The sequence below is a fragment of the Poeciliopsis prolifica genome, unplaced genomic scaffold (genome assembly GCF_027474105.1).
Source record: "Poeciliopsis prolifica strain line A6 unplaced genomic scaffold, Auburn_PproV2 SCAFFOLD028, whole genome shotgun sequence".
In the NCBI taxonomy this organism is placed as follows: Eukaryota; Metazoa; Chordata; class Actinopteri; order Cyprinodontiformes; family Poeciliidae; genus Poeciliopsis; species Poeciliopsis prolifica.
Window position 1 is genome coordinate 6,194,153 of NW_026562403.1, and position 27,766 is coordinate 6,221,918.

At 38.1% G+C, this 27,766-nt stretch overlaps 3 protein-coding genes across 8 annotated transcripts in view; 1 reads left to right on the forward strand and 2 right to left on the reverse strand.

Moving 5' to 3' along the window:
* Window positions 1-1,141: 1,141 nt before the first annotated feature.
* rfk (riboflavin kinase) lies at window positions 1,142-4,456 on the reverse strand. Its single transcript, XM_055049174.1, has 4 exons — window positions 3,882-4,456; window positions 2,334-2,485; window positions 1,861-1,963; window positions 1,142-1,686 (listed from the first exon to the last, which is right to left on the reverse strand). Exons 1-4 carry the CDS (start codon window positions 3,961-3,963, stop codon window positions 1,514-1,516), a joined length of 510 nt encoding a protein of 169 aa, XP_054905149.1. The 5' UTR covers window positions 3,964-4,456; the 3' UTR covers window positions 1,142-1,513.
* Window positions 2,404-11,695, forward strand: LOC129372121 (beta-1,3-galactosyl-O-glycosyl-glycoprotein beta-1,6-N-acetylglucosaminyltransferase-like). 5 transcript variants are annotated; one of them, XM_055049172.1, is made up of 8 exons: window positions 6,276-6,834; window positions 6,990-7,018; window positions 8,104-8,256; window positions 8,327-8,389; window positions 8,513-8,850; window positions 9,378-9,471; window positions 10,043-10,447; window positions 10,530-11,695. In XM_055049172.1, exons 5-8 carry the CDS (start codon window positions 8,543-8,545, stop codon window positions 11,022-11,024), a joined length of 1,302 nt encoding a protein of 433 aa, XP_054905147.1. In that variant the 5' UTR covers window positions 6,276-6,834; window positions 6,990-7,018; window positions 8,104-8,256; window positions 8,327-8,389; window positions 8,513-8,542; the 3' UTR covers window positions 11,025-11,695. The 5 variants fall into 5 exon arrangements, with proteins under 5 accessions (XP_054905148.1, XP_054905147.1, XP_054905144.1 ...); XM_055049169.1 differs by lacking the exon at window positions 8,104-8,256 and having other exon boundaries at window positions 6,986-7,018; XM_055049173.1 differs by lacking the exons at window positions 6,276-6,834; window positions 6,990-7,018; window positions 8,104-8,256 and adding an exon at window positions 2,404-2,550.
* A 521-nt stretch (window positions 11,696-12,216) lies between these two features.
* The window catches only part of LOC129372072 (uncharacterized), a 36,258-nt gene continuing 20,708 nt past the window's right edge, over window positions 12,217-27,766 (reverse strand). For both annotated transcript variants that reach the window (XM_055049075.1, XM_055049076.1), the window contains 10 exons: window positions 23,886-27,392; window positions 21,194-21,637; window positions 19,638-19,726; window positions 18,695-18,916; window positions 17,831-18,004; window positions 17,261-17,360; window positions 16,825-16,956; window positions 16,194-16,280; window positions 15,972-16,070; window positions 12,217-13,823 (listed from right to left, as the gene is read on the reverse strand). In XM_055049075.1, the coding sequence (XP_054905050.1) occupies window positions 13,796-13,823; window positions 15,972-16,070; window positions 16,194-16,280; window positions 16,825-16,956; window positions 17,261-17,360; window positions 17,831-18,004; window positions 18,695-18,916; window positions 19,638-19,726; window positions 21,194-21,637; window positions 23,886-27,392 (4,882 nt within the window). In that variant the 3' untranslated portion in view covers window positions 12,217-13,795. The remainder of the gene's footprint in view (window positions 13,824-15,971; window positions 16,071-16,193; window positions 16,281-16,824; window positions 16,957-17,260; window positions 17,361-17,830; window positions 18,005-18,694; window positions 18,917-19,637; window positions 19,727-21,193; window positions 21,638-23,885; window positions 27,393-27,766) is intronic.

Sequence of the window (27,766 nt, forward strand, 5' to 3'; positions counted from 1 at the left end):
TGACTGATACATAACTAAAGCTGTAGCTGGAAGAAAGCAGTCTGAAAGTTAGAACTAGCTGAGAAGAGGAATAAAAACCAAAGAAACAGGCAAAAGTAAGCAAGAAGATAAATGTCATAGGTTGTCAGTGGGTGAATTTGCTATTTTTAGAAAGAAGCGAGCAATGTATTGTATTATGTTTTTGAGCCTTTCGATCTTATTTTAGTAACCCTACTTCTCATGGGAACTCCAGATAATTGCTCCAACATGTGAGATGATAAATGTTTCTTTCTCAACTTCTGAGATAAATGTCAAGACACTTTGGATCAATTTAGTTAAATGTTGGACTGTGATTAAAACAAAATTAATTTAAAAACAATAATAAAAAGAAACCAGGTGCCTTTGGTTAGTGCATCATATTTTATAATGTAAGAAGAGAACATTTATGATATAGGATAATAATTTCAGGCCTCAGAAAGGCTTTAATTAATTAAATAGACCTAAAAAAAATAAAATTACAGATGCAGATTTCCAGCAATTATGACAGGCGTTAGAGAGAATGTAAAAACAGTTTCCTGTCATCTCAAATTTGAAAGAGACGGTAAAAAGAAAATACTCTCTCAAGGGCTTTTAACACGTTCACAAAAACATAAAACTGAAATATTTTTAAATGGGCAATAGTTTCCAACTTTCACATATGATTATGTAAAAAAATAATTCATGTTCATAAATTTGTAAGGCTATGGCTGTATATTCACATTAAATACATGACATTTTTTCGTCTAATCATTCAAAAAGTTTTTTACTATGACTAATAAAAAGAAAAAAATAAAAGCTCTGTCATTCAAATCGTTCATCACCATAATCAGCTTGGCTGATGAAACCAAGATCTTGATATCAAGGATCAACGCATTCAAATCCTGCAGTGGTATATCTTCTTAAAACGTCTGTGTATTCTGCTTGTTATTCCTCAAATCTGGTCAAATGTAGTATTTCAGACAGATAGAACAGCTCCAACAGAAACTCTGCAGCAGACGGTGTTGACAGGACAAACTGGTAAAACTTATCATGAAGGTTACATAAGTTGTAACTTAATCATAGTTTTGATAGTGGTGGATTACACAATATCATCTTCCAGGAACAATGACGCTTCAATGCTGACTTGGGTATGTCAAAGAAAGATAATGAGTTATCTTTCTTTGCGTTTATGCATCATTTAAATCATTGTTTACACTAAGTGGAAAAAAAACCCAAACAAAATAAAAAACATCTGAGCAGTGATTTTTATCTGTCCTCGCTTCTAAAAGATTCAAAAATATACAGAAGAACCAGATAATAATACAAGAATATATATACAGTTCAGGCTGTGTGCGGTAAAACAACAGACGTCAGAAAATAGTGTTCTAACACAAAACCACGTGAAAAGAAACAAGAGGTTGACTGTTTATGTGACAGCCAACAGATTTTATAATAAGGCTGTACGTGTGAGCAGAATCGTGCTCCGAGGACAAAGCGCTGCCGTCTCTGCCAGCTGTCAGTGACCGTTGATGATGCTCTGAGACGTGGACGCAGCAGATGAGGAAGAGACCAGAGAAGAGTTGGTTGTGCTGGTGAAGAAGTTGTCTTCCTTCAGCTTGCTGTGCTCTGGGAGCTCCAGCTTAACCTTGGCCTCCTCAATGTCACTGTTGATGGCCGCTATGAGATCCTCTGTCAGCAAGGATAAAAAGGCAGCCGGCAGTTTGTGCGTCGGGAGGGAAATAGCACAAGAAAAGGGGAAGAAACTGTGTTACTGGCACTTTGATTTGTTTCTTTCACTAAAGTGCAAATGCATGAACGTGACTTTCACATTCCAGTTTCTAAAAAACGCACATGACAGCATACCAAGTGAGGGGAAGCTCTTCTCTGAGCGGATGTACCCCACCAGAACGACACTCAGAGTCTGTCCATAAAAGTCTTCTTTGAATTTGTGAATGACGTGCGTCTCCTAGAACCCCAAAGACATTTACATAAATTCCAAAAGCAGACAATTTGCCAAAATTTGTTGAAATGCTTAACCAATCACAATTCCACCTGGAGTTTTCCTCTTAGCAGAGCAAAACGAGCCTGACACGAGCAGGTGTGTGATGCTGTGAACATTTATTTGCTCATTCAATGCAAACAGAAAACAGCTTGAGTAATTTAAATCTTCTGGAGGAATGTCAACTGACAAGGGCTTTAGGGACTTTCTTGTTTCCAGACCTTCATGCCCAGGGATAATGAATGGCTTCAACTGAAGAGACATACCACAAACCACCAGCCAACCAAACAAGCAGGTTTGAAGTGACTCAAATGAAAGCTACCCAGCGGGAGCTTACCATGGACTTTTTTGTGTTTTTGTAGTAAGGATTCCAGCCGATGCTCATCACCATTTTGTAAACGTTACCATTCCCGACACAAGCCCAGCCGTAATAGATTCCTGTGCTGATATCTGCTGGAAGATTGTCCACCACCGAATCCGGGAAGTTGGCTGTAAATCCCAACATAAAAGACAGAAGGAGAAAATCGGAATAAAAACCAAAGAAAGAGGCAGAGGTAAGCAAGACGATAAATGCCATCAGTTGTAAGAGGTAGAACTGGTTATTTTTTACAAGGGAACATCTGAAATTTATTATGTTTCTTTCTCCCTTTTTATATGATAAAACTAAAGTTGATCATGAAAGACAATATTTGCAACTCTACTTAGACATTTTTGACTTTAGAGGATTTGTTCCGACCATGACATTGCAGCGCCAGATAAACTAATAGGCATGTCACTCAGCACATCTGTATTTGGATGATTTTGTTGTACAATTACATCCAAGTTTTATGAACTAGGTTATCTGAATTTTTTTCAAAAACGGAAGACCATCTAATTAGACTCTTTGAAAGGGATTTATTTTTGGCAGATTGAACCGGCTTTGTTTGTGAAAATCAAAAGTGTTCATCAAAAGTTTGGAAAATTACTTTTCACAAAATCTGAACTGGATGATTATTGAACGATCAAAACAGTAACACGTAATGCTACTGCACACACTTTCACATGAAAGGGATGATCTTTTAGTTTCAATTAACGATGTATTCAAAACTACGGAGCCCCCTATGGGACATGGGGATTTTTTTTTCTTTTGCGTCCCCTCGCAAACATGTCCTCTACGGGGCTCCGTATAAAACTATTACCTCTGTGATATATATATATAAAAAAAATTTTTACATTTGATATTCAACACATTTTAGCTGCAAGTATTTTGTGTGACCATATTGTTCGGGGACTATTGTTACATTCTGAAACATGTCAGATTTTAAACAATGCAGACTTGATCGGTTCGCTGGCATTACTCACTCCTGATGAAAATGGACACGATGGATATAATGGATGAAGTAAAAGTTATAAGAAGAAAAGTGCCTTTGCCATCAACCCGCGGGACTCCAGATGCATTTCTTTATTTCTCATGTGTCGGTCTGCGTCCGTTTGCTTAATGCCTCTATTTACGTCAGGCGACAAAAAACACGACTTCACATTTTGGACAGAATCACAAGGACGGAGAGTCAACAGCTGCACTATGAGAAACAGTCAAGTTCCGTTACGCAACTCGCACGCCTACGTAGAAAGATTAACTCCGTTTACGTACAAATTTAGACTGATTTGTGCGAATAACGCTCACGTAAAGCGTAAGTTACTGACCCGGTGACGTACAAAACCACTTTGATGAACTTGTTACGTTCAGATCCAGCCTCTGCATAATTCCCAGAATCAGCAAAAAAAAAAAAAAAAAAAATAATAATAATAATCTGTTATTACAGACTTTACGTCATTTACGTAGACAGTTACGTGTCACATTATCTAACCGTAAACCTCACAGTTTGGTGCCCGTTCCTCGCCTCACCCGTGGGAATTCCGAGTTCTTTGCTTCCTCTTCCAAATCCTCGAATGACCTCTCCTCGGCAGAAGTACGGGAGACTCTTCATGCTTTGTGTCCCGGGAGCAGCTGCTTTCGACGGGGCTGCAGAATGACCTCGAACACGGCACAAGGAAGTGAGCCTGGCTGCTCAACTGGAACCGTTTTAACGGCTAGCACACTGCTATGAGCAAACTGGTGTCTTATTTATTTTGAAGTTAAGCTCCAGTGCCAGAGTCTGACGGTACGGTCAGCTTTTCCTATCAAGGCGCCTCCCGCAAAAGCTGGTTAAAGTTGAACCCCAGTCACTAAGCAGAGATGATGATGGAAGTTCACCAGCTATGCTAGCGGTGCTAACTACCGTCATCTGCCACTGACAGATCCCGAAGAGGGTGAAACCAGGGATAAATTAAAGACAGCTGTTTCTATAGAAATCCGGAGGATGACGGTACTTGTTTCTGGACAGCTGCGACGTGGTGCGGCGATGAAGACCAAGCTTAGAAAAAGCCGGTTACGTTTATAACATGTGTTTGAACCCTCTGCGTCACGTACGCTCTGCGTGATGTCATTGACCGCGTGACCACAGGAGTGTCACTGTGCGTTTAGGTACTGTGGGAAATGATAATAAAAATACTACTAATAATTATAACTTTAATAATAATAATAATAATAATAATAATAATAATAATAATAATAATAATAAAGAATAATTCATTGAAGTTGGTCAATTAATTATTATTCATTGACCATACCGGTCGAAAGAGCTCAAACAAAGTGAGTCTTGCTGAGATGTGCCGCTACATGCAACAATACTTTTGTATTATGTATTGTCCAATTATTATCTCCACCAGGTGCTGTCACCTGATGGAGAGCAAATGAACACAAGAATGAAAGTTGGTGAGAAAGCACACAATAAATAAATAAACGAATAAACGTGTCAGAACAACTGACGTTTTTAAAATGTTAGGAAAAAGAAACATTTGGTTTGTGCTAAGAACGCAGTGATGAACATCAGCTGTGAAGTGATTAGTTCGGACGCGTTGGGATCATTTGTTGGCTGTGTGTCATTTAGTAAAATGTATAGGGAGCCCACTAAACATAACAAAAATGTATATAGTTACTCAACTTTCGCCTTCAATCAAATGTCCCTGCCTACTAAAATGACTCTATATAAGTCATGTTTTTTTTTAATAAAGTTGAATTTGATCTGCTCCATTTAACTCCACAATTTCCTATTGGGACTGAATCAGAAGTGTCCTGGGTGCCAGCTGGCTTCTAAATTCATCTTCACCTAATTTCCAGAAACATTCAGAGACAGAAGAAGGAGAGCAGTCAATTTTTTAAATATTCATGTGAGTCAGTGCGTTTTGGCAGGTTTTATAAATAATACACAAAAATAAAAGAAAGATATATCTATGTACATAAGCCTTATGTTTTCATGATAGAAAAAAACACGCGCACGCACACAAATCAACTTGCATTGCCTGCGTCCGCGAGGGGGCGATAACGAGCTGGCAGAATAGTAAATATAGTTTTTGAAGCGTTTTATTATTATTATTATTGCACAATTTATCAGTAGGTATAAAAATTCAAATAATAGATAAATTAAACTACGGCTAATATGTACATTGTTAGGATTTTAATTATTTGTTTTGTTCCTCTGCTCTGCCATTGACTCCTGTCCAGTCAGCTACCCAGAAAAAAACTCAAGCTGAGAAATGTAAATTTGATTTCCAATTCTTATAAATATATATCAATGCACATGCATTTCAGTTTTTATTATCATACATATATGTCTCACAAAGACTTTATGTCTTTGTACTGATATGCTTTCATCTTATTTTAATAAAAGGAATAATTTCAGTATATTATTAAAACAAAATGATACTGAAATTATTCCTTTTATTAAAATAAGAGGAAGACGGTGATGGAGCAGGAGGCGGGGATGGAGTCGGTGGAGGGACTGGAGCAGGGGGAGGTGCTGCAGCAGGTGGAGATGGTGATGGAGCAAATAGTGATGAAATGTTTTCAAACTTGCTGTTTGCCAACAGCCAGTTTGCTGTTGATGATTACTGTTGATAAATACATTTGTTTCCATGTTTTTGAGGGGGAATGGATAATTTCAGTCAGGTAAAACAGCTAAAATATTTGGTTCCCCCCCATTAATTCTGGCAATGTAGGAGCAAATGCTACCAAAATCACAGGATTTATTGTTGATGATGAGAGGAATAGGCAAAGTTAAGCATTTGCAGGTAAAATAATTTGTTCCCATTTTATGGAGGGGAACAGAATATTTCAGGCTGCTGAATCATCCATTATTTCCTCTCCTTACTCCATAACCTTGGGGAATAAAGAACAACTGTTTCCAAATTCACAAAAACCTTTGCATACACACTACGTGTTGGGAAAACTGTGTTTGGTGACTGACTTTTATTTCTGCCAGACTTACGTGAGAAAAGAGCGATTCTCTTGGTGTTTACAATAACACAAAACAGCGTCAGAAGACCTCGTTTATTTATTTATTTTACAATTTTTTTAAACAACAGCTGCAAATTAAACTGAGTGTTACAACATTGACATGGTTGTATTAGTTGTTTTTTTTACCGAGAAATCGATCAGAAGCGACGTGAAAATGATCAGATCCGCCTCTTTCGCCTCTCTGGCTGTAATGCGCGCTCCCGACGCAGGGGGAACAGATTTTCACAGGGGAACCGAATTTCGCACAAGACCGGGGTTTGGAGTGTGACTGCAGGGAGGACGTTAAAGGAAGGGAGTATTAAATTACCGCAGTGAAGTTGGTTTCCAGTTGGATATTCAAAATTATGCTGAATTCTGGAAGCTTTTTATAATCATAGTTGTTTTTTGTTGTTGTTGTTGTTTATTTTATTTTATTTATTTATTGTTATGTGTTTCAAGTAAATTGGCGAGGAAACTTGAACAGGTGAGAAGCGTCTCTGAAAACACGGCGAGAGGGGAGTTAACATTCTCAGGAAGTATATGTTCTTGATCTCGTCTGTAACGCACTTAACGAGTTGAACAGGAATTTCGTTTTTCGTTTTTCGCCACCTCTTTATATCTAACCATCCCACTAGTTAGTGTGAGAAGAGACTCAGCTCGGATGACAGGTAAGGACATTATTATTATTATTACTAGTAAAAATGATAATAATGAACATCATCAGTTTTTAAGTATTCAAACATTTCTAAGTCTAAAATATTTGCTTTGGTGACTTGTCCAGATCTTATCTACTTTTAATGCTAGTTCTAAATTTAGGAGACTTTTATATATATTGATAGCCTATATATATATTTACAAATTCATTTATAAGTGATTTTCAGTCACTCATCGTGTTGCAAGTTTCGTGGAGACTCGTTGCGGGGAAGCAGGTTGGGGATGCGGCCGCAGTTTCTCAACTGGAAGATAATTGTTGACACGTCTTTCAGTTGGAGATGGATTCATTACACTGCGAAACATTTGAGTGGAATTTAGTTGTGCCTCTCTTCTATTCCAGCGAGTTTTACATTTTGCATCTAAACGAGTCAGTTTGTGGAAGTAGAACTTCCACAAACTGATTGTGTTAACTTTTTGTTAGTTTTGGCAGACATCCAAGAATAAAGGAGTTTATTCAACTCTACTTAATAAAAGAGTTGAATAGTTTATATGAGATGAAAGTGTGCTGCATCGAGTGACTCTTGTTCGTTTATGAAGAGAAAAATAAAAAATAATACACATAAATTACAGAATTGCGAAAAGAACAAAAGCAGGCAAAAGAAAATATTTTCCAAATACATTTCTTTCAATATAAATCTTACTCTTGTTTTTCCAGAACAGACCAATGCTACACATAAATACACTTTTTAAAATACCAAAAATAACTGGTGAAAACTTGAACTCACAAAAGTAGAAACAAAGCAAAAAACAGCTTTGAAAGTGCGTTTCAAGATGTGCATCAAGCAAAAATGTCTCCATTTTATGATAGTGCATGTGTTGTTTAAAAATTAAGCAACCAGAGAGAACAGTGAATAAACTGTGTACATTACACCAGGGCTATCAATACAATTATTTGACTTTTTTTGTGAAAATGTTCTTAATTGTGCATCAATGACATGAGAGAGCATATGACTGTGTAAACCTTGTGAAACCACATCTCATTCTTTCTTTCTCTCTTTTTCCATTTTTGGTCTCTCTTAAACTCGGCACTCAAATAAAGGAAATGTCTGCATTTTAGTATATGTCAACTGTAATGTCTTAATAAACAGAGGAGGCTTGGACTATATCCATTTGTCTCTATTATTGTGCTATATCTGTGATAACCATAGAGAGAACTTGCACATCTCAGAATACAAGGACTGTACCAACCCAGGTGAATAATGGGGGGTAAATACATCAGATCAACATTACGCACAAGTCTAAACAATGATTTTTATTTACAGGAACAAATCTAAATTCAACTCTGCAAGTGTTTCAAACACTTTGGCAAATCCCCCTCACTCTTGGTAAAGTACAAAAGATTTACTCAACATTCTTCAAAAGATGACACATTAAAATACGTACAAAGTTGATCTGTGATTGGAAGAAACTATAAAATCTTGTGCAAATGACTGTTGGCTTCTTTATAGAAATCACTAACCTGAGGCCATCTTGAAACCATGCGATCGCGCAAACAAAGCTGGTGCCAGCTGTTTCTGAAGCTCACCGTCGCACTGGGATTACTGTGGACGCTGTTCCTGGTTCTTGAGATGCAGTCATCCTGGCCTATTGACCTGACCCACAGGAACCACTGGTTGGACTACAGGGATTATGACTTTGGGCCTGAGACACTGTGCAACTGCTCAGGACTCCTGGAGGGAAACACAGAGGCGCTGGTGGAAGCCAAACTATTAACCATCACAAAAGAGTTCCAGAAACATATTCATATACCTGATGAGTACTACATTAATGAAACCAAGGACTGCAGGTGTGTTGCTTTAAACTACAATGGATTGCAGAACTGTTCATAACCCTAGAACGTTTTCACATTTTGTGGCGATTCTATGATAGAAAAACATTAAGTAGAACGAGATTATGAATACACTTGTATTCAAGTCAACTAAGATCATTAAAGGACAGATTCATTTATACTGAGCAAAAAATGACATATAGACAAACTCCATTTGCTGGTAAAATAACTTCTGAAGACAATAGATTGTTTTGGGTTTTATTTATTGGTAACTGAGTAACTGAGCCACTCCTACAAGCTATCTATGCATAACTGTTATTTCTGAGAAAACAAATGAGAAAACATTTTCCTTCTACTTCACAGTTATGCAGCACTTTGTATTGCTATGTCGCATAAAACCTCAATATGCTGGTCTATGGTTGCATTGCAACATGTGAAACGTTTAAGGACTTTGGATACTGCTGCAAAGACAATTATTTCTTTTTGTAAAACAGTAACTTCAGTGACACATAATGACATTCAACATTATGTTGAATTTGTTACAGGAACTTCAAGTCAAAGAGGAAATATATAACATTTGCCCTTAGCAAAGAAGAAGAAGACTTTCCTCTGGCTTATTCTATAGTTGTTCATCACAAAGTAAGTGCATTCTAACATTGCTGTTAATTATATATTACATATACATTTATATTATAGACCTTACACAGATTGAGCTTATTGGCTCATGTTTTCAAGTTCTCATTTCTGTTATTGTTTATTTTCTACTCATAGTTGACAAAGGCAAAACATTTAAATATTACATCAGTTCAAAAGAAACAAACGTTTTATTTCTCAAATGTGAGCTTACTGAATGCTATATTTAATACCGGCTTATAGGTTGTAATTTTAAGAAGGTACTTTTGATCTGAGCCTCATCCGAGCCCCTTTCCCATAATTTTTTCCCATCACATGAAACGAAACAGTATTTGAGTCAATGACACAACAATGCAGAGGAACCACAGATTGTTATGTTATTAAAAATAAATAAAGGAAATGTAAGCTAAGCAGGCACTTGCTTGATCTGGAAAAAGTGACTAAGATTTTGTGATGTTTCTCTTTCAAGGGTTTAAAACTCAGCTAGAAAACTGAACATGCAATTCCTCACAGAGCAATATTTCACTCCTGTTAGAAAGAAAAGGAACTTAATTTTTATTTTTTTGTCATTTACTAGGTGCAGAACTTTGAGCGACTGCTACGAGCCATCTATGCACCTCAGAACATTTACTGTATTCATGTGGACGAAAAATCCCAGGCCTCTGTAAAAGCTGCCATCACCGGCATCGTTTCCTGTTTCCCCAATGTCTTCATGGTCACACATGCTGTGAATGTGGTCTATGCTGGGTGGCCTCGTGTCCAAGCTGACATCAACTGCATGGCTGATCTCTATAAGTATAGTACAGAGTGGAAATACTTCATCAACCTGTGTGGACAAGACTTCCCTCTAAAGACCAACTTGGAAATGGTGAGAATGCTGCGCTCGCTGAAGGGCGGCAACAGCATGGAGTCCGAAGATATGCCTGGATCGAAGAAGTGGAGGATATCACAAGTTCACCAGATTGTTAATGGGGCAATCAAGGTACATTTGGAGAGCATTTGTAGCTTGTGTTGAGACCTAATTATCAATTTTGTATTCATTTTTATTTATTCTATGTTTTCAGTCGACAGGAAAGTCGAAGAGTCCGCCTCCCTTCAACTTCCCCATTAAGTCAGGAAATGCCTATATCGTGGTAACTCGGGGCTACATCCGGAGTGTTTTGAAAGACACTCGAGTACAAGATCTTATCGAGTGGGCCAAAGACACCTACAGTCCTGATGAGTTCCTGTGGGCGACCATTCAACGAATCCCTGGGGTGCCTGGCTCGAAGAGACCCCACACTAAGTACGATCAAACGGACATGAATGCCATTGCACGACTAGTGAAATGGTTCTCGCATGAGGGATCACAGGATTCAGCGGTGTATCCTGCGTGTCAGGGCAGCCACGTAAGGTCAACTTGTGTATATGGAGTTGGTGATTTACAATGGCTGCTGGAGAACCACCACCTGTTTGCCAATAAATTTGACATGGACACAAATCCCATTCCTGTCTTCTGCTTGGAGAGACATCTCAGACAGAAAGCACTGGCTGAAACAGAAGGTCAATTTTTTTTTTAATAGATGACTTAAAACAAGAAGATCTACTGGAACATATTTATGGTTGGATTGTAAATTTGTAGCTGCAAGGGATGGGGGGTGTTGGTGTTAATATTTTGGAGCAACTGTGGCTCAGAGGTGGGAATTCATCCTGTAACCTGTGGGTTGCTGATTTGTATTTCAGTCATGTTCTTCTTCTGCATTACCTGCTGGTGGTGCTGGTCTGAGTAAGGTGGTGCTGATTGTATGCCAGCCATGCCTTCTAAATGTTGCGCCCCTCTTAAATATTCTTTGAACAAATATAAAAGATTTCAATATCTTTAATATTAAAATATCTTGTGTGCTTTGGTTTTGACCCATTTAGTGTCACTGTGGAGCAAAAAAAATTTTCATGAAGTTTTATGTGTATGTTTTTTGTCATTTTTCTATCCCGTGATAAATAAAACATTAAAAACGCCCAATTAAAGACATTTTAGTTTACCTCATGCCTTTTGAACTGCTGGATTACCTTACAGGATTTTCTTGAATGGGGAAAGTGTTTCCCAACATTGTAGATGGTCACTTTTTAAATAACTTTTGTAGGAAGTGAAATCTTAATGGAAAGTATTACATACAACAAATTTGACTTTTTGGAATGTTTTTTTCTTTAGTTTTTGATTCATAAGAAACATGACCACAAACATCCAGTGACTATTTAAAAACTATTTTGAACATCCCTAATCTTTAAACTTGGCTAAATAGACCAAATACTTTTAAAGAAAGAGTGACTATTCTGTTCTTGTTGCTGGGAATATGCAACCTTTTCCTATTCTAAGAATTAGGAAAACAACTGACCTATAAAAGTCAGAAAACATATTTTCCTTTCTTTTAACAAGTTCAGAATGCAAAACTCTTATGTTTTGGATGTACAATTTTTCTCTAGTCTTTATGATATGGAAAGAACAAGTAGAATTGCTTGGTAATAAATAATTTTACCCAACCGCTAGCAAAGAGTAAAAGAGTGTCATACTTTCTGACAAAAAAACAACTGTGTTGCTCTCCCGCCCCCAATACTAAAGAAATAAAAAAGGAAAATTACCAAATAGAAGATTTAGAAAAAGATTGATCAAGTTTCTCAATGACAAAATAGAAACATTTAGCTTTTTGTTACTGCGTGTTAATTTAAATATTTCTGGAAAGTATTGGAAACAAATAAAACACAACAAGCTACTGGTCAGGAGGAAAATGTATTTAATGTAGTGCACAATTTTCTGATCTCTACAACAAATAAATATTATGTGCTGTGGAAAAAAGAGAAGAATTTCCAATCACTGTCAGGTTTATTTTTATATTGTATTGTACAGAGAGCTTGTAAGACAATCGATAATGAAGAGGTTCTGAATGAAAGGCTGTCAAACAGTCAACACATGAGTTTTATGTGTATGGTTTTTGTCATTTTTCTGTCATTTTTACCAGGGATAAAGTATCCAAAACATGGGAAACAGTCTGGTTCCCATGTAGCTGTAGGAAAACAACTTCTAACCTTTGTGTAGCCCAAACCGGTTCTTTTGGTGAGAGTTCACAAGCATTTAATATAACATGATCAGCAGATGTTAACTAATAATTATTTTCCCACCTAATATAACATGATCAGCAGATGGTAACTAATAATTATTTTCCCACCTAATATAACATGATCAGCAGATGGTAAGTAATAGTCATTTGCCAGTTACATATTAACATTTATGAGTAAAAGCATACATTCCCGTCTCTTTTATATTTGCCCGAAGGAACATAAAGTATTTCAGTTTGCCACACAATGGTTCATTTTACACAAAGGTTGAACTTCGACCCACAGCTCATACTCATTATAATTAGGTCAGTCATAAAGCCATGTTCCTTCTGGTTTCACCAATGATAAGTGATTATTACAAACAGATGATAGAAAACATTTGGAACATTGGAAAACTCCACTCCAATTTGTTTTTCTCTGACAACCTTTTAATTTCACTACAGTGATTAAATTCTGCTGATCATATGGATGTTTTCACAGTGACACAGTGTAGCTGGAGAAAAGAACAGCTCATTTAACTAATAAACAAATCAAGTGTTGCTTTACAAGTCTGCACACAGGAAAGAAAATCACAACTTACTCAACAAAACATCCTTCTCTTTCATGGGGTCAACCACCTCCGCCTTTCAACATCATGCAAGTGCAGGTCGCACTGCTTATAAAATAGTCCTAGTATTCAAGGTCAATTTATTGTTCTTTCAAAAGTTTATCGACCGAGACCATTGTCTAAACAAATAAAACAGCTAATCTCTGTTCACTAGTTCAACAGACACTTCTTAGAAATCAAACCCAGCACAATACCCTGATGGTGGAGGGAGAGCAGAGGCTTTCTGCGAACGTCGAGTTCAAATTGCAACTGGGGCTTCAGAAAATACACAATAGTATAAATACCTTTTAATATACAGTGAAGAATAGCTGTAAACGTGTTAATTATATTTAAATAAACACAGAGGAAGAGATGGTGAACTTAGTTAAGTGATGTGAAAATGGGGCAAAGCTTTCCTCCCTTTCAGCACAGTGACAGTCTCCAACATCCTTTAATCAGAAACTCCCCACAAAGACGACGTGATCTTAGTTACCATGTTGGCTTTATGGCACCATCCCTTCCGACTCACCAATAGTTGCAAGGCAACAACTGTGTGCCGCCACAAATCATGCTGCAAGCTTTCATAGTCGGACATGCTGTGGCAGACAGTACAGCAAAATACAGGGAAAAATGAGGCAGCATCCAAGTGTCTTCTCAAACAGTTGATTTCCCTTTGTCCACTCTGCAGGAGACAGAAGACAAAAAGGAAGAGAACATTTACTGCAGGGAAACTTTTTCTTTGGCTATGAATTTGAGACAAAATATACACTAAGCAGGAAAAGGAAGGAAATGCTTTTAGTCAACTCACAAAATGAGAAAGTCCAAAGTCTCTGAGGCTCACATATGTCCTTTTATTGTTCTTCCATCCATTTGGAAAAATGGAAGCTCAGCTTTTTTTTTTTTAATACAGTTCAAGCATATTTGCTTTCCTCAAAAATGGTGGTCAGAGCATTAAGCATTTCTGAGTAATTTCCCTTCACCGACATGCTTATGCTCCTTTCTAAATTTGCATTTGTTCTGATGGTGTCTGGTTAGCTCAGCAGAGGCGGGCTGAGCCTGATCATGTTTAGTTTGTTGCTAACTGACGCTTTAGTGCTGCACAGAATTGCCGCTTGCATAAGTCTTAAATATTTACTTAATATTACATGTCCTTGAGGATTTAAGTAATATTCTCCTATTACATATTTTTCAAAAGAGATTTGTTTGAAATGCAAAATAGTTTCCCAGTTGGTTGAACACTATCAGTTTCTATTGCTTTTAACTCAACTCTGTTTCCACAGCTTTCTACTTGACCTGTCTGCTGTGTTCCTAACCTTCCAGTTAGCCACTTTTCAGTTCCAGATCTAAAAACTATGAAACTATTACATTGTTAACTGATACACTGACTGACTGATGTTCAAAGTACAGGCTAGAGAAAATTTTTTCAAAGGATTTTGTAGTTTTTTTAGACATTGCAGCAACATCTTCACTAAAATATTAACAGTGGTCCTTTTACAGTACAGCATGTTGTGAGGTGGGGGTCGGTTAACTGCGTGAGAATTACTTAATATAAAATTATTAGTGCCTTCTTTACTGATGACCGTAATTAATAAGAAAAGCATAGCCGAAAATTAATGTGATCCGTAATTGGCTCAACACTTGGTCGGAAAGAGTTGGTAATGGTTAATGTTAACAAGAGATGAATAAAAAATATCAGCACACATTCATATCATGCATTTTTTATTGCCGTTAAACAGTTTCCTTAAGTGAGGAAACTGGATCAGTTCCAATCTTTCAAGAGCCATCATGTTTTTGTGCCTGCCTTGAATTCCTCCACAGAGCTTTTTCACTGAATACCTCTATGTCTGATGAACCCAAATGGTCAGCCGCTGACGTAATCAAGCCCACATGACTTGATAACATTTTTAAAAAATCTTTTTCTTGTGGTATTTTCTGTTCTGATGGGACTCATCTTTCTATAAGACCAGAAGTCTAGGCAATCTGGCTGACTGTAGATAAGACTTGATAAACAAAAACGCAGCTGGGACTTTTGTGTTTACTCATAATCAGCCTCCGTTCATGATTCTCTAGCGGGCAATTCTCATTGGTTATTGACCAATTTTATTTCATCAGTCCTACAGTAAATGTGGTTAAGATGAAAAACATAATGTTACAAATCAATGGGTCCCTATGAGAGCATTTTTTTATTAGAAAAGAAATAAAAGAAGAAACAGACTGGGAGACAAAAAATGGATATTAAGGACTTAATTGAAATATTCAGTCTTGTAAAATAATAATCATTACTAGCACGCGCTGCAAGTCATTAGTAGCTCTGAACAGTTTTTAAAAAATGATGGGAAAAAGTGAAAATCTTGGTTATTTTATTTGTGAAATATAAACACCAGAATTAACTGAAGTTGAAACACCTGAGAATCTCTACCTTGAAGGAACTTATTTACATCAGCCCCGTACAGTCAGCTTGTTCCTGGTTTGGACACTGGTCTTATAAGGACAGAGGGAAGTTCTGCAGAACCCGGAAACAGACTTGCTTTGTAAGCGCCACTGAATCTTACTGTTACCGCACACTAAGGCGATTGCATGCTGTTCGTTTAAATGTGACACACAAGATAAATTGATAATTCACTCTGAAAGTCAGTTCCTGGAATAACAGGAATAACAGAAACATTCAAATGTAAAAAAGCAGCTAACCCTAACTCGGGACAGGAAAGTCAAATGTCAGTCAAAATCTGCTGGTTTTGGTTTTTAGAAAACAATCTGGTCCACATACACAGAGGCAACATGCGTCATTATTCCTTCAAGATAGTTTTATATAGCTCTGACAACGACTCACTTCATAATGCTGGGAGGAATGTGGACATATTCCATTGGGATTATTTCTCCGAGCTCCTGCAAGCTGTGAACATACTTGATCTTACTGCTGAATTTTGAGCTGTACAAAAACAGGAATCAAAAAGATTTCAGTGTAATTCGATATCCAGTGCAGTGTGATAATATTCATTGTTGCATTTTGTGTCTACATTGTGTGTAAGTGAATTGTGAGTAACAGTGAGACCTTATGAAGGGCCTGGTGAGTCCCAGCAGTGTTCGAATAAACCAGGAAGGATGGACAATGATGAACATCTTTAGGTTTTTCTTCAGTCTGCAGCAGAAAGAGAGAGAAAACTAAACATCATGAAGGATATTGAGACAAACAGCTATGCCCATGCTCTCAGAAGATATTTTAAAGTTTTTCTATTTACCGTGACCGCTTTTTGATAATTGTTTTTTGTTTAAAACCTGACCATTACATATTGAGCATGTCTGCTAAAAAAGAGAGGAAACTGGATCAGTGATGCATCAATCTTCACCTACTGTTTGCCAGCTTTTCAGTTTTGACTCTCAAAAATTATGTTTCTGCTTAGAAAGACCTTAAACCTTTTCTTTTGATCTTAAAATAGACAACACCATCAATTTTTATCCTATTTCGATCTCAATTAGAGAAAAAATTTTTTTTAAACTGCAAAACATTCAGTGATACTCGACAAGGACAACAGACATAAATTTACAGCATTAGCTTGTGAGAAAACTTTACACAAAAGGTAACCGCAGATCATTTAGCTGTCAATTATCTGAAATTATTTTGCGACCTAATTTAAAAATGTCCAATATATAATCAGATCTTGTAGAAAATAAGTAATGATTACCTTCGGTCTATCATCTGGTAGCATCTTTTCATCCAGGTGAAACCCGGCATTCTTCTTCGAGGAGTGGCTCCATTCAGGTACACAATCATGTAATCTTCTGCCACCATTAGCTCTAATGTACTTATTACATAGCTGCAAGAAGAAGGAAATTGGACCTGGATTTATCATGTTACCTTCATAACAATAAAAAAATAATTATGGTACATAATAAAAATGGCATTCTGAGTCTAACATTGTTGGTTTCAAATTAATGAGAAAATGCTTCTTCATTTCAGCATCACTTTCTAGGGGCAGTCCAAGATAATACCACATCAAACCCCAGATCTTATGATGCTAATTCAGTAAATTTGTGTCCATGGTTTTGATATTAGGTGTGGGCATCGTGGCTGCTCTGAATGTTGACAGGAAATCAGGGAGATTGGAAAGTTAAACTTACAGAAAAAGGTTTTCCATTACATAGTTATAATTTTCACAGTCACTGTCTGGCAGGAAACAAGCTGCAAACACAATGATGGCATTCTTTTCAGCATAGTAACCTGCAAAAACAAGAAGAGTCACCAGGTTGGTTCTCAGTTTGTGGAAATTTATGAACACATCTCTTTCTAGTAAAAAGATGTGTCTCCATATTCATTAGTTCTGAAAAAAGGGACATTCAGTGCTCAGACTTTTTAGTTTGACACAAATAATGTTGCAGTCATGCTTAACGGCAGAGAGGAACTGAAACAGATAAAGAACTGAGAAGCAAATAAAAAGCTTCTCTTTATTATCCCACATCAACCTAAATGTGTTACGAAAAAGAAGCTTAGGAATAAAAAAAACAAAGTGCAGTGACAAAATATATAAATATGATTTAAATCAGAAAAAGCAGAGTTCAGCATTTTTCCACATGATGACATGAATTGACAAAACAAAGGGTGAAGCTTTGCTGAACCTGTGAGACAATAAAATGAACAGAAGAGACAAGTCTTACATGGAAAACTGATGCCAACCATTTGTGTTTCCATACCTCCATGGGAAATGACTTTCTTGTATGGTTGAATGCATTTCATATCAATGCGATGCTCCTGCTCTCCGATCACCACACTCCTCCACAGCCGGTCGTCTCCCTTTTCCTCTCCTTGACGCTCTGCTGCGGCATCACCTGACGCGGCTCCTGCACCCACGCCAGCCTCTTCTGACTCTGTTGTTGGTCACATTAATGATACGAGAGAAATATTAAATAAGGGAGAAAATTTGAAAACAGACATGGCTGTAAATCAATACTCCAAGCTCACAGAAAACTGTCCAATCCTTCATGTGAAAATGGAAAGACTTTGACATAACTAAAGACCAGCCATGTCTGAAATCTAAAAGTCACAGCACTCCACAAATATGGTCTTTATCCTCTGACAGAAAGCTGTTACTGATTATTGGGAGATGGAGCTAAACATAGAGCAATCCTGGAAGAAAACCTATGAGAAGCTGTGAGAGACTTCCACCTTTCAGTCCAAAACTTACAGCCAGAACAACAAATGAGATTAGATCAAAGCAAATTCCTGTGTTGGAATGAGTAAATTAATATTCAGATCAAAATTTAATTGACATTCTACAGCAAAACTTCACAACTGATATTCACAGATACCATAAACCTACAGAAATTTGGCAAATATCTTAGTCTCCAGATGTGTTAAGGTTGGTGACACATTCCACGAAAAGCTGCAACTTCAAGAGAAGCTAATTTTGTCAAGTGTCTTAATACCATATATAGTTTTGGTTCCACCTTACAAATCTCAATAACGTTGTGTTGGTCTATCACATAAAATCCCAATTAAATAGACTGAGTATTTTGTGTTGTACATTCTTGCATTGAGTCTTTGGGCTTGTATCTTACCCTGGACATTCATTTCAAGTGAGTCTGCCTCATCAGGTGTGTCTATCCCATCTATGCTGGCATCCAGATCGTCTCCAGTGTCCGAGGCATCATCATCTGTGTCCAGAGCATCTTCTGAAAGAAGAGACCCTTCACTGGGTTCCAGTGATAGTTTCATTGGCGGAGCCGCCAGCTTCCTCCTTTGGTTTGATCCAGCTGAAGTGTCTTCTGAACAGGAGGGATCTGTACAATGATTTTAGAGGCATAGTTGGTATAGAAATATTCTTGAAAGATGCCAGGAACAGACAGAGATGCTAGTATGACACCCAGTCGTAAGTGTAGACCGTTAGATAAACTCTGGAAAATAGATTAATTCTCACCTGGATTAAAACTTTACATTACTACTCTTTATTCTGCCACTGTAACGCAATGTTTCTTTTTTGTCATTTGTTTGTTAATATTACTGATATAGTAATGAAAAATGTTTGAACTACACTGTTGCTGAAATGTGCTAAACAAATAATTTTCCAGGACAAATTTGGCAAAATGTCCTTTCAGAAAAAAAAGAGCTAAAACAGATCAGAAACTCCAAAATGAAACATGGTGCAGTAAAAATTTAATTATGCATAAATTAACTGAAACATATATAATCTTTTATTTCGATTATGTATGACCTTGGTTAATAACAAATAAGTCGGTGAAAAGAACAGGGAACAGGATACAGATTTACCTAATACCAACATTTTCAGTCAGAGTGAAAAACATTTTGTCTCTATTTTTTATTTCCTGTCTGCCCTAAAAAATTTTTTTCTTTATTTCAGCCTTTATTTCACATCAGAACTGAGGGATTTTATTTTTGCCTTTTTTTGTACCATAAACTTCCTTTAACAACTAGAACTCACGCGGAAGATTTTGCGAAGTGGAAACAGTGCAAGTTTTGCTTTTCTGTTTTCTGTTTATTTACCTTCTCCGTCATCCAGCTTCTCAGCTGCTTCTTCACTGGAATCCATCTTCATCATCGTCGCTGCTTCACCTTCTCCCTGATGGGAGTTTCTGCTCAGAGGCAAAGAAATACAATAGTGAGCCATGACATAAACTATCATTGCTATGACCAATGCCACCAGAGGCACAACTACACACAGTACTGGGCCAAACAAGGCAAAGACAATCATCTATCTCCAAAGCAAAAGGACAGAGCTGTTCCCATGACAGTGAATAAAACAGAATCTAAAATCCATTCATTTGACTCAAGACATGAAGGATTACAGACGTGACAAAGCAGATGGAGAGAAACTGACCCGCTGCTTCATTCCCAGGCTGCACGTGTGGGCTGAGAACACAATACCGTGCAGTGTTACCACCTCCCTCCAACTATAGCCCCTCTAATAGATTCTGATTAGCATACAGACCGCTAACAATGGAGAAAAGCACTACAGAGATGCCTGGACACACAGAGACTCAGATGAAGACACATGCACAAGATTGTTTTTTTCATTTGCAGAAATTTAGATTGTTACCTTTTTGTCATCACAGTGTCCTCCGAACCAGACTTTCCACAGTAGGTCACATGACTAGTTAATTAGGGAAAAGGCCTATTGTGCATGCATGCAAATAGACACACACACACACACACACTCAAGCAGTGATAAACAGGGGAGGGTCATGCATCCCAAAGAGGGGGCGGGACATTATTCCAGTGTGGGACAAAATGAACACAATACTAGAACTACTAATGGGAACAGTATGACCAGAGCACCCCCTAAACAAATGCTTACCTAAAAACAGGCTTTATTTTAGCATCTCATTAGAAAAAGCAGTTCCTTAGGAAGGCATGGCACAGTAGATTCATTGTCTTTTTCTACTAATTTTTAGACCCCGTCAAAAGCATTTTAAGAAGCTATCACAGTTGAAAAGAGTGTGCCGACATCGTGTAAAACTCCATGGATTTATAATGGGATGTCATTCAAGTTCAAATGTGTGGGAGGCAAATGTGGGAGGCAAATTTGCAAAGGCAAATCTGAAACAATGGACACCTATCATGAAACAAGGGTTCATCTAATCCCATAAGGCATAAATATAGAAGGCTGTGCAGTGAATGTAAAGTCAATCATTTTCATTACAGTTGTTTTTATTAAATGATTTTGGAAAAATTATATTAAAACTTGGAAAAAAAAATAGTGAGGGCGTGAGTAAATTTTTCAATTATGGGGCCTTATCTGCAAAGATTTCAAACAAGAAGCGGTAAACTGTGCAAAGAAAAAAAAATCGAACGTGTAAAAAGTGGGTGTGTTGCACATGATCTACAAAACCTGTCTGTGCAAACAAGTAAAGGAACAGTGGTGCAAACTGTGACAGAAAGTCATGCTGGAGTGATAATAATGATGGGACTGATGCAGAAAACTTTGATCAATCACAAGTAATATATTTTGGTATTTTCACTTTCAACATAATGGTATTGTGTAATTGAAAAAGGATGGAATCAAAATCTAGAAATTGAACTTATTTTCTGGAGCAACTCACCTTGACAGACGAAAGTGAACATATCCTTGTGACACATATCGAGCACGATCTTCTGTCCCGTGGTTTCCACCAGCTTCATATTGAGAGTACTGGAGTTCGGAGCTGCTCATGGGTTCTTCCACATGTGTGTTATCAGTGATGTACCGACACTGAAAATGCAGGCTTTGATGGGCGTTGGGTCCAGTTTGGTTCTCGATCTGTTCGGCTCTGAAATACTCGGGCTGTGCATTGGTTGTGAACTCAGCGTAAACATCTGAGGTGCTCTGCGGCCTTTCAGGCTTGGTTAGCGCGCAGGGTGGGTGAACATGCTGGTTTTCAGTTCTTTGGTCGATGTGGTGGTAGTTGTACCCATACTTGTTTTGAACAAGACTTGTGTTCAGATCAGATGCAGCATTTTCATTAATCGGCTGAGATGATGGCTGACACGTTCTGTCTTGGTGTCTTCTGTTACGGGGATAAGAGATCTGGGATCAGTATGGGACACAGTGACACTCATTCAACAATTCCTCACTTTACTTTTAGGTGATACTTCACACTTTATATCTGAATTATTTAAAACAATAATATTACACTAATAGACACTGAATGCATCTGTTTAACTAATAGAAATATTTCTACACATAAAATAACCACTTTTGCATTATGCTGATTCTCTGCCATGAAATACAGAGTAACTAAATAAGGAAAGCAAAGGATTTATCTTATCAGTTTTGTACGTATACTTCGAGAACGCATATTATCTGTTGGAAAATCCAATAGATTTATGCATGTATGTGTCAAGGATTGATAGTAGATCCTTGACACAAGGATTTACTATTCTTATATTTATTATATTCTCTTGATCTTCATAAATGCAAAAACAGATGCATGAAATTTCTGCAGTTAATAGAGTGATCTGTTGATGGCAGTACTGCACTGGCAAAAACAAAACAATTGCCCTCAGAGACATCATTGAGAGAGACACATGTTTTAAACTTTTCTCATTTCTCTTCTCTGGGTCTCCTTTAAGCATCCGAATCCTTTCCTTCAATCTTGACATTAAATCCTTAGGAATATATCAGTTGTTGATAAGCTTATATTTCTGGTGAAGTATAAGCTGGGATGCTTTGTTTGGATCAAACTATAAAAGTGACAACACATTAATGCTGAAGATTTAAATCAAAATCTAAATGCTACACTCTTCTTTTTTGCAAAATTGTCATTCCGACAGTAAATAAATAAACTTGTATACATAATCAGAGTCCATTTCTTCAGGCCATCCTACAAAATCTTTGAAAGATGAATATTATGACAACATTATCCTCTTTAAGATGTAAAAGTTGCTGGTCCCACATGATTTTATTCCACGTTTAAGAGGCCATTTGATTATAAAAACACCAAACCAGAAGTGACCAATATAATGCATCATGGGACCAAGGAATAAGATGCATATATTCCAACTATATAGAACTAGTATTAGTATATTTTCAAAGTTTGTAACACTGCATCTCAAAAACTATTATCTAAAACTGAGTGTGAGTATCCATGTCTTCTGGTTGGCCAAATATACCAATACATTACACTTTCGAGGACAATTGCACATATTATTTTGGCAATGCAGGTGAACTTATATTTTGCAAAACAGAAAAAGGGTTGGTTGTAGGAAACAAATGGTTGTTTATTTTTCTTTTCCATTATGCATCAGGTCAAGAACTAAATTCAAGAATAATGCTGAGAAAAACCGTTAAATTATTTTCTGTCAAGGCAAAAATATTGAGTATAAAGTGGAAACAAAATCTAGAAGAAAAGGTGGGATTCTGAAACTGTTGTGTTCCTTCTAAACCATATTTGTCTAAATGTTAGCAGAAAAATAGTTTCTTGTTATTCGATCTTATTCTAAAGTAATGAAGTTACGAGCTTATATAAACAAGGCCTGACTGTTTATATAAGCAGCCAGGCCTTGTTGTGCCAGTGTCATTTTCACTTTATAACTGACCTATTTCTTTTCCACTTTTTTCTCTTCTTTCATCTTTAACCTTAAAATAAGTATAAGTGATCCTAACATTCCCACATAATATTTAGATGCAAACAAAATATACGCAATCATGTTTTAAAAACCTCAGCCTTTCAACTTAAGAAAGAAATGCATCACTAATGCAAAATTAAAGCCAGATGGACAAGGTATTCTCTGTTGCACCTGATTTGACATATGGAAACTTTGCTAATACACATGTATGCCTGGTTAGAAAGCAAGGGGAGCCATTTCCATAAGCAGTGGAGGGGCTCCAGCTGTAATGAGGCAGGTAATGCATATTTAATGAGGCGTAAACTGATTTATAAAAACCAAAACGCAGAGCTGCAGATCAAACCTCGATGCTAAACACACATCATACACACTCAGATACATATGTACAGCTCTTTATCTCTTCACACCGACATAGACATAGATTCCCATTACACCACTGATATACACACACGCACACCCCCATGCACACACTTCACTATACCAATATCCTGGGGAGAACTGTCCAGCTCAATTAGGACAGGGTTGTCAGTGATGCCAATTTTTTTTCTTTTTTCTGAAAGACTCAAGTGAAAAGCTACACAAAACATAGCAGAAAACAGGAAGGATACGATGGAATATATGAAATCTGAATAAACATAAAAATGGTTAAGAATATACTGAGGTATCTTTATTTGTGGAGAAGCTTACCTTAAAACAGGTGAATCTCCAGAAGCTTCATGATCTTCAATCTGTTGCTCCTCTATATTTATAAATTGTGAATCATAGTAGACCTCTCTGTTGAGTAGAAACCCGTCATTCTTTTGTTCAATAGTTTCTAAATCTGTTTGTTGAAACGTGGGAGCTTCAATAAGGTCCTCAGTAAAACTCAAGAGGTCAGGAGGTTCAAACCCTTCTCTTTCTTTTCTTTCATGTGGTTCCTCTGAGCCACAATTTGGCAGGGCGGTGGACTCTGTATCATCATCTTCTTGCTCTTCTTCCATTAAATCTCCAGAAAATGGTAAGCCAAGTCCTTTATCAGTGGAAAAATACAGCTCGTTTACCGGGGAATTTACCAGAGAGCTGTTTTGAGACACTGAACTGTTAGTGAGAGCCGGGGACTGGGCTTCAGATGTTGCTTGAGGTGCGTTCTGACTGACTAACTGGCCTCCCCAGAGTTTAAAGTCAGCCAAAGAAGCAGCGGTGGGCAGAGGAGCTGGTGGTGATTGCCCACCTTCATCAGAATCCTCCATTGAGATCTGAGAATGGACATAGACTTCCTCTCTGGTCTTCAGGAAATGATCAGATGGATATCTTAGGGAAGGAGACACACTTCTGGCAGCTAACCCAGACTCATTTTCAGAGTTTGATTCTTCTGCTTGTCCAAAATTTGATTGGTGGAAAGCTTCAGATACCTTTATTGACTGATCAGAAGTGGACTTTCCTGGCAATATGTGATGGTCAGGATCATTATGAAGGCTGGATTGGTAAGAATTGGTTGACTCAGATGACACGGATTTGCTTTCAGCTCCTCTGGTCTGTTGTCGACTGCTTTGCTGAGTATTCTCCAGGTGTTGATCAAGTGCAGATTTGGTGTGAGATCTCAGTGCAGTGGTAGCATAAGAGAGCATGCTGACTGTCTCCATAGGGCTCTGTTTCACTTCAGATTGTTTGTCTTCCTGTGTAATCTCATTTTCAGACTCCCTGTTAGTTTCCTTTACTGCTGCAGGCATGACAATGTACTCCATTTCCAAGGTTGAGAATGAGTCTCCATCAGAACTAGTCTCATGGTTATTCTGATGACCTGAGTGAAGACTGCTAGAGCTACTTTGTGTTTCTCTTTCGCCCATTGGAGAACAGCTCAAAGATATTTCTTCTGGTATTTTGTTTTCTTTTTGGTCCAGCTCTCGGTTTTCAGCTGGAAACCCCTCCTCTACATTGTTGGTCATTTTGATGGTCAGATCTGATGATGAGGCTGAGTCTGATCCATCATGTCTCTTTGATAGATGGCCGTCTCCATCAAGGTGGCTTAGAGAAAGTGACTGGGGAGTCTGAATTTGGATTTTAGCATCTTCTCTGTGACTTTCTGAAATGAGCAGAGTGACAGCAGACTGATCTACTAAAACAAATGGAGAATGCTCACTGGATTGTTCCATCCAGTCGGTATCCTCAAAGATGTCACTGCCAGAGTGTTTGGACTTACACTCAACTGGACCTTCTGTACCACCTGTGAGATTATCAAACTCTTTGTCAAATACAAACATTTGGTTTTCTGTCTGATCTCTGTCTAGATCTGCCCGACTTTCTCCCAGAGGATCAGTTCTCTGATTCTGGAAAAGCCTGGGTACTGCTATAAAAGGGCTAGATTGCTCCTCTAGATGTATAAGGTCCACCACAGGGCTGGCAAAGTTGTCAGGGGAGGATGCGCGGCTCCATCCCTCAGCTCCGACATTGTCGTATTCAGAGGTGGATGTGACCATGCCATGAACAGGTAATTCCCATAAGTCAGTGCTTTTGTGAGGTAAAGATTCAACATCTGTTTGTGGAGAACCCAAGTTCCCAATTCCAGTCTCTAAAAGCTCTCTCTGAACACTTTGCATGTCGTTGTTGGTAATTTCCTCCCCCTGTGATCCACTGTCAGCTGTTTCTATGACTATTTTCACACTGTGCTCAACACCTCTCCAGGCATCATCTTCAGGTGATTGAAGGTCCCCATTTTCCTCTGTCTCAGGAGAAGAATTAGTTATCAATGATCTGACACACGCCAGATCTTTTTCATGTTCAGGTCCTTCGGGGGTCGTTGTTGCGGAGGAGCTTTCTTCCTGAATGGTGGTGTTCCACATCGCCATGCCACCATCACAATATCCCAGTGGACTTTCCAGTGATGCATCTTTCCCCATAACAGTGTTCAGTCCACTAAAGGATCCTGCATTTTCAGACAAATTGTCTGGGGTAGTCAGAGGTGAGAGACTGTCGTCCCTAATCGTCATATTCCACATATCCAGAGATTCAGGGTAGGAGGTGGTCGTTCCACTGTCAGATTTCAGAAATCCCTTTTGGGCTGAGTACGTCCAAAAGTCTAGGAGCTCCATTTGTTGGCTTGCTCTTTTACCTTCATCCTCTTCTTTAGAAGTTTCTGGTGTTAAAGTGTCTAGGGTGAGTTCCTTTTTCAACACAGAAGGTGTTAAATGTTTTTCTGAAGTAGCTTTGGGTTTTAAAACCACACCATGTTCAGGTGGCGTTAACTGGAGATCAACCAAGGTCGCAGGGTCCCACTGATCCCTGAGTACATAGTCTGAGTTCCAGTTTTCACATGTTTCAGTCTGCTCAGTAATCAAACTAAGCTGAGGCTCAAGAGTCTTTGCCCTCTGACAGGCAGGGTCTGGTTTTGATATTTGGTCTTCAATATCTCTTTCTGTTGCATCATCCATTGAGTCTTTGACTTCATTTAAAACATTCTGAGGACTGCCTGAGCTGCGGACCTTATTTAATGCACTAATGTCACTGGAGAAAGCTGGTCCTTGTGTTTCACTGCTCAGGTCATCCCAGGTCTCTGACAGGGATGATGATACACTGTCTTTGTGCTGTAGGCCATTGATCCTCTCAACAACATCTTCTGGGAAAAACCTAACACCACAACTGCTGGGTGGGCGGCTACCTACCAGGCTGTTCACGGGAGTTGGGGGAACCATTGTGTCCATCATCTCATTCCCGTAGATTTGACCTTGATGATCAATTGAGGAATTTCTACTTTCTAGCCCTCCTATAGAGTTTGGAGCAGAAAAATCAATCAAGCTCATCTCATCAAGCTCTGATAAGCTAGAGCTTCCAGTTCTTCTTTCCACTTCATCAACCCCTTCTAGAGAATCCACCAGTTCTCCTTCTGCTGGCAGTGACTGGTCCCTGCTATGAAGTGGGTCAAAGCTAAATAAATTTAAATTGTCTTTCTTATTTTTGCTGGAGCGGTGCTTCCTCCTCTCAGGTGGGACAGGAGGGGAGAGAGACGAAAACCCCAGAGGAGAAGGGTTCCTCAGAAGGAGCAGTCCTGGTGCGCCAGCCGGACCTTCACCTGCTGGACTGTCGTCACTGAGGAACACAGAGCTCTCCTTGGACGAGCGGCTGCTGCGGATGGTGGTCATACCGCTGTCAGGGCTCAAAAGCTCCCCACTAACACAGACTCCCACAGCTCCCATCTCCTCTTCACCCTCTGCAATCACCCTGTTTGCAAAAATAAAGTTAAACTGTGGCAGGATTGTTTAAATCACAATTAAGTATAGTAGATATCAAAAGAGTACAAATCCCTGTTAAAATGCCAATGTATTGGGGATGAGACAATGATGACTCATCTCAAAACTTCTACACTCTTTATGAGACATTTACTCTGTAATTTAATGGAGGAAAAAAAAACTTGCAATAATTCAGTTTTAATCTAAACAAATATTTTTTTTAGCATACTACATCTTAATTAAATCTTTTCCAACTTTATTTTGTCCACAGTCCTTTTCAGACAAACACACAGTTTTTCCACTGGACATAGTTCTGGACTCTTTCTTGGGCAGGGGTCGGCAACCTTTATGATCCTAAGAGTCACA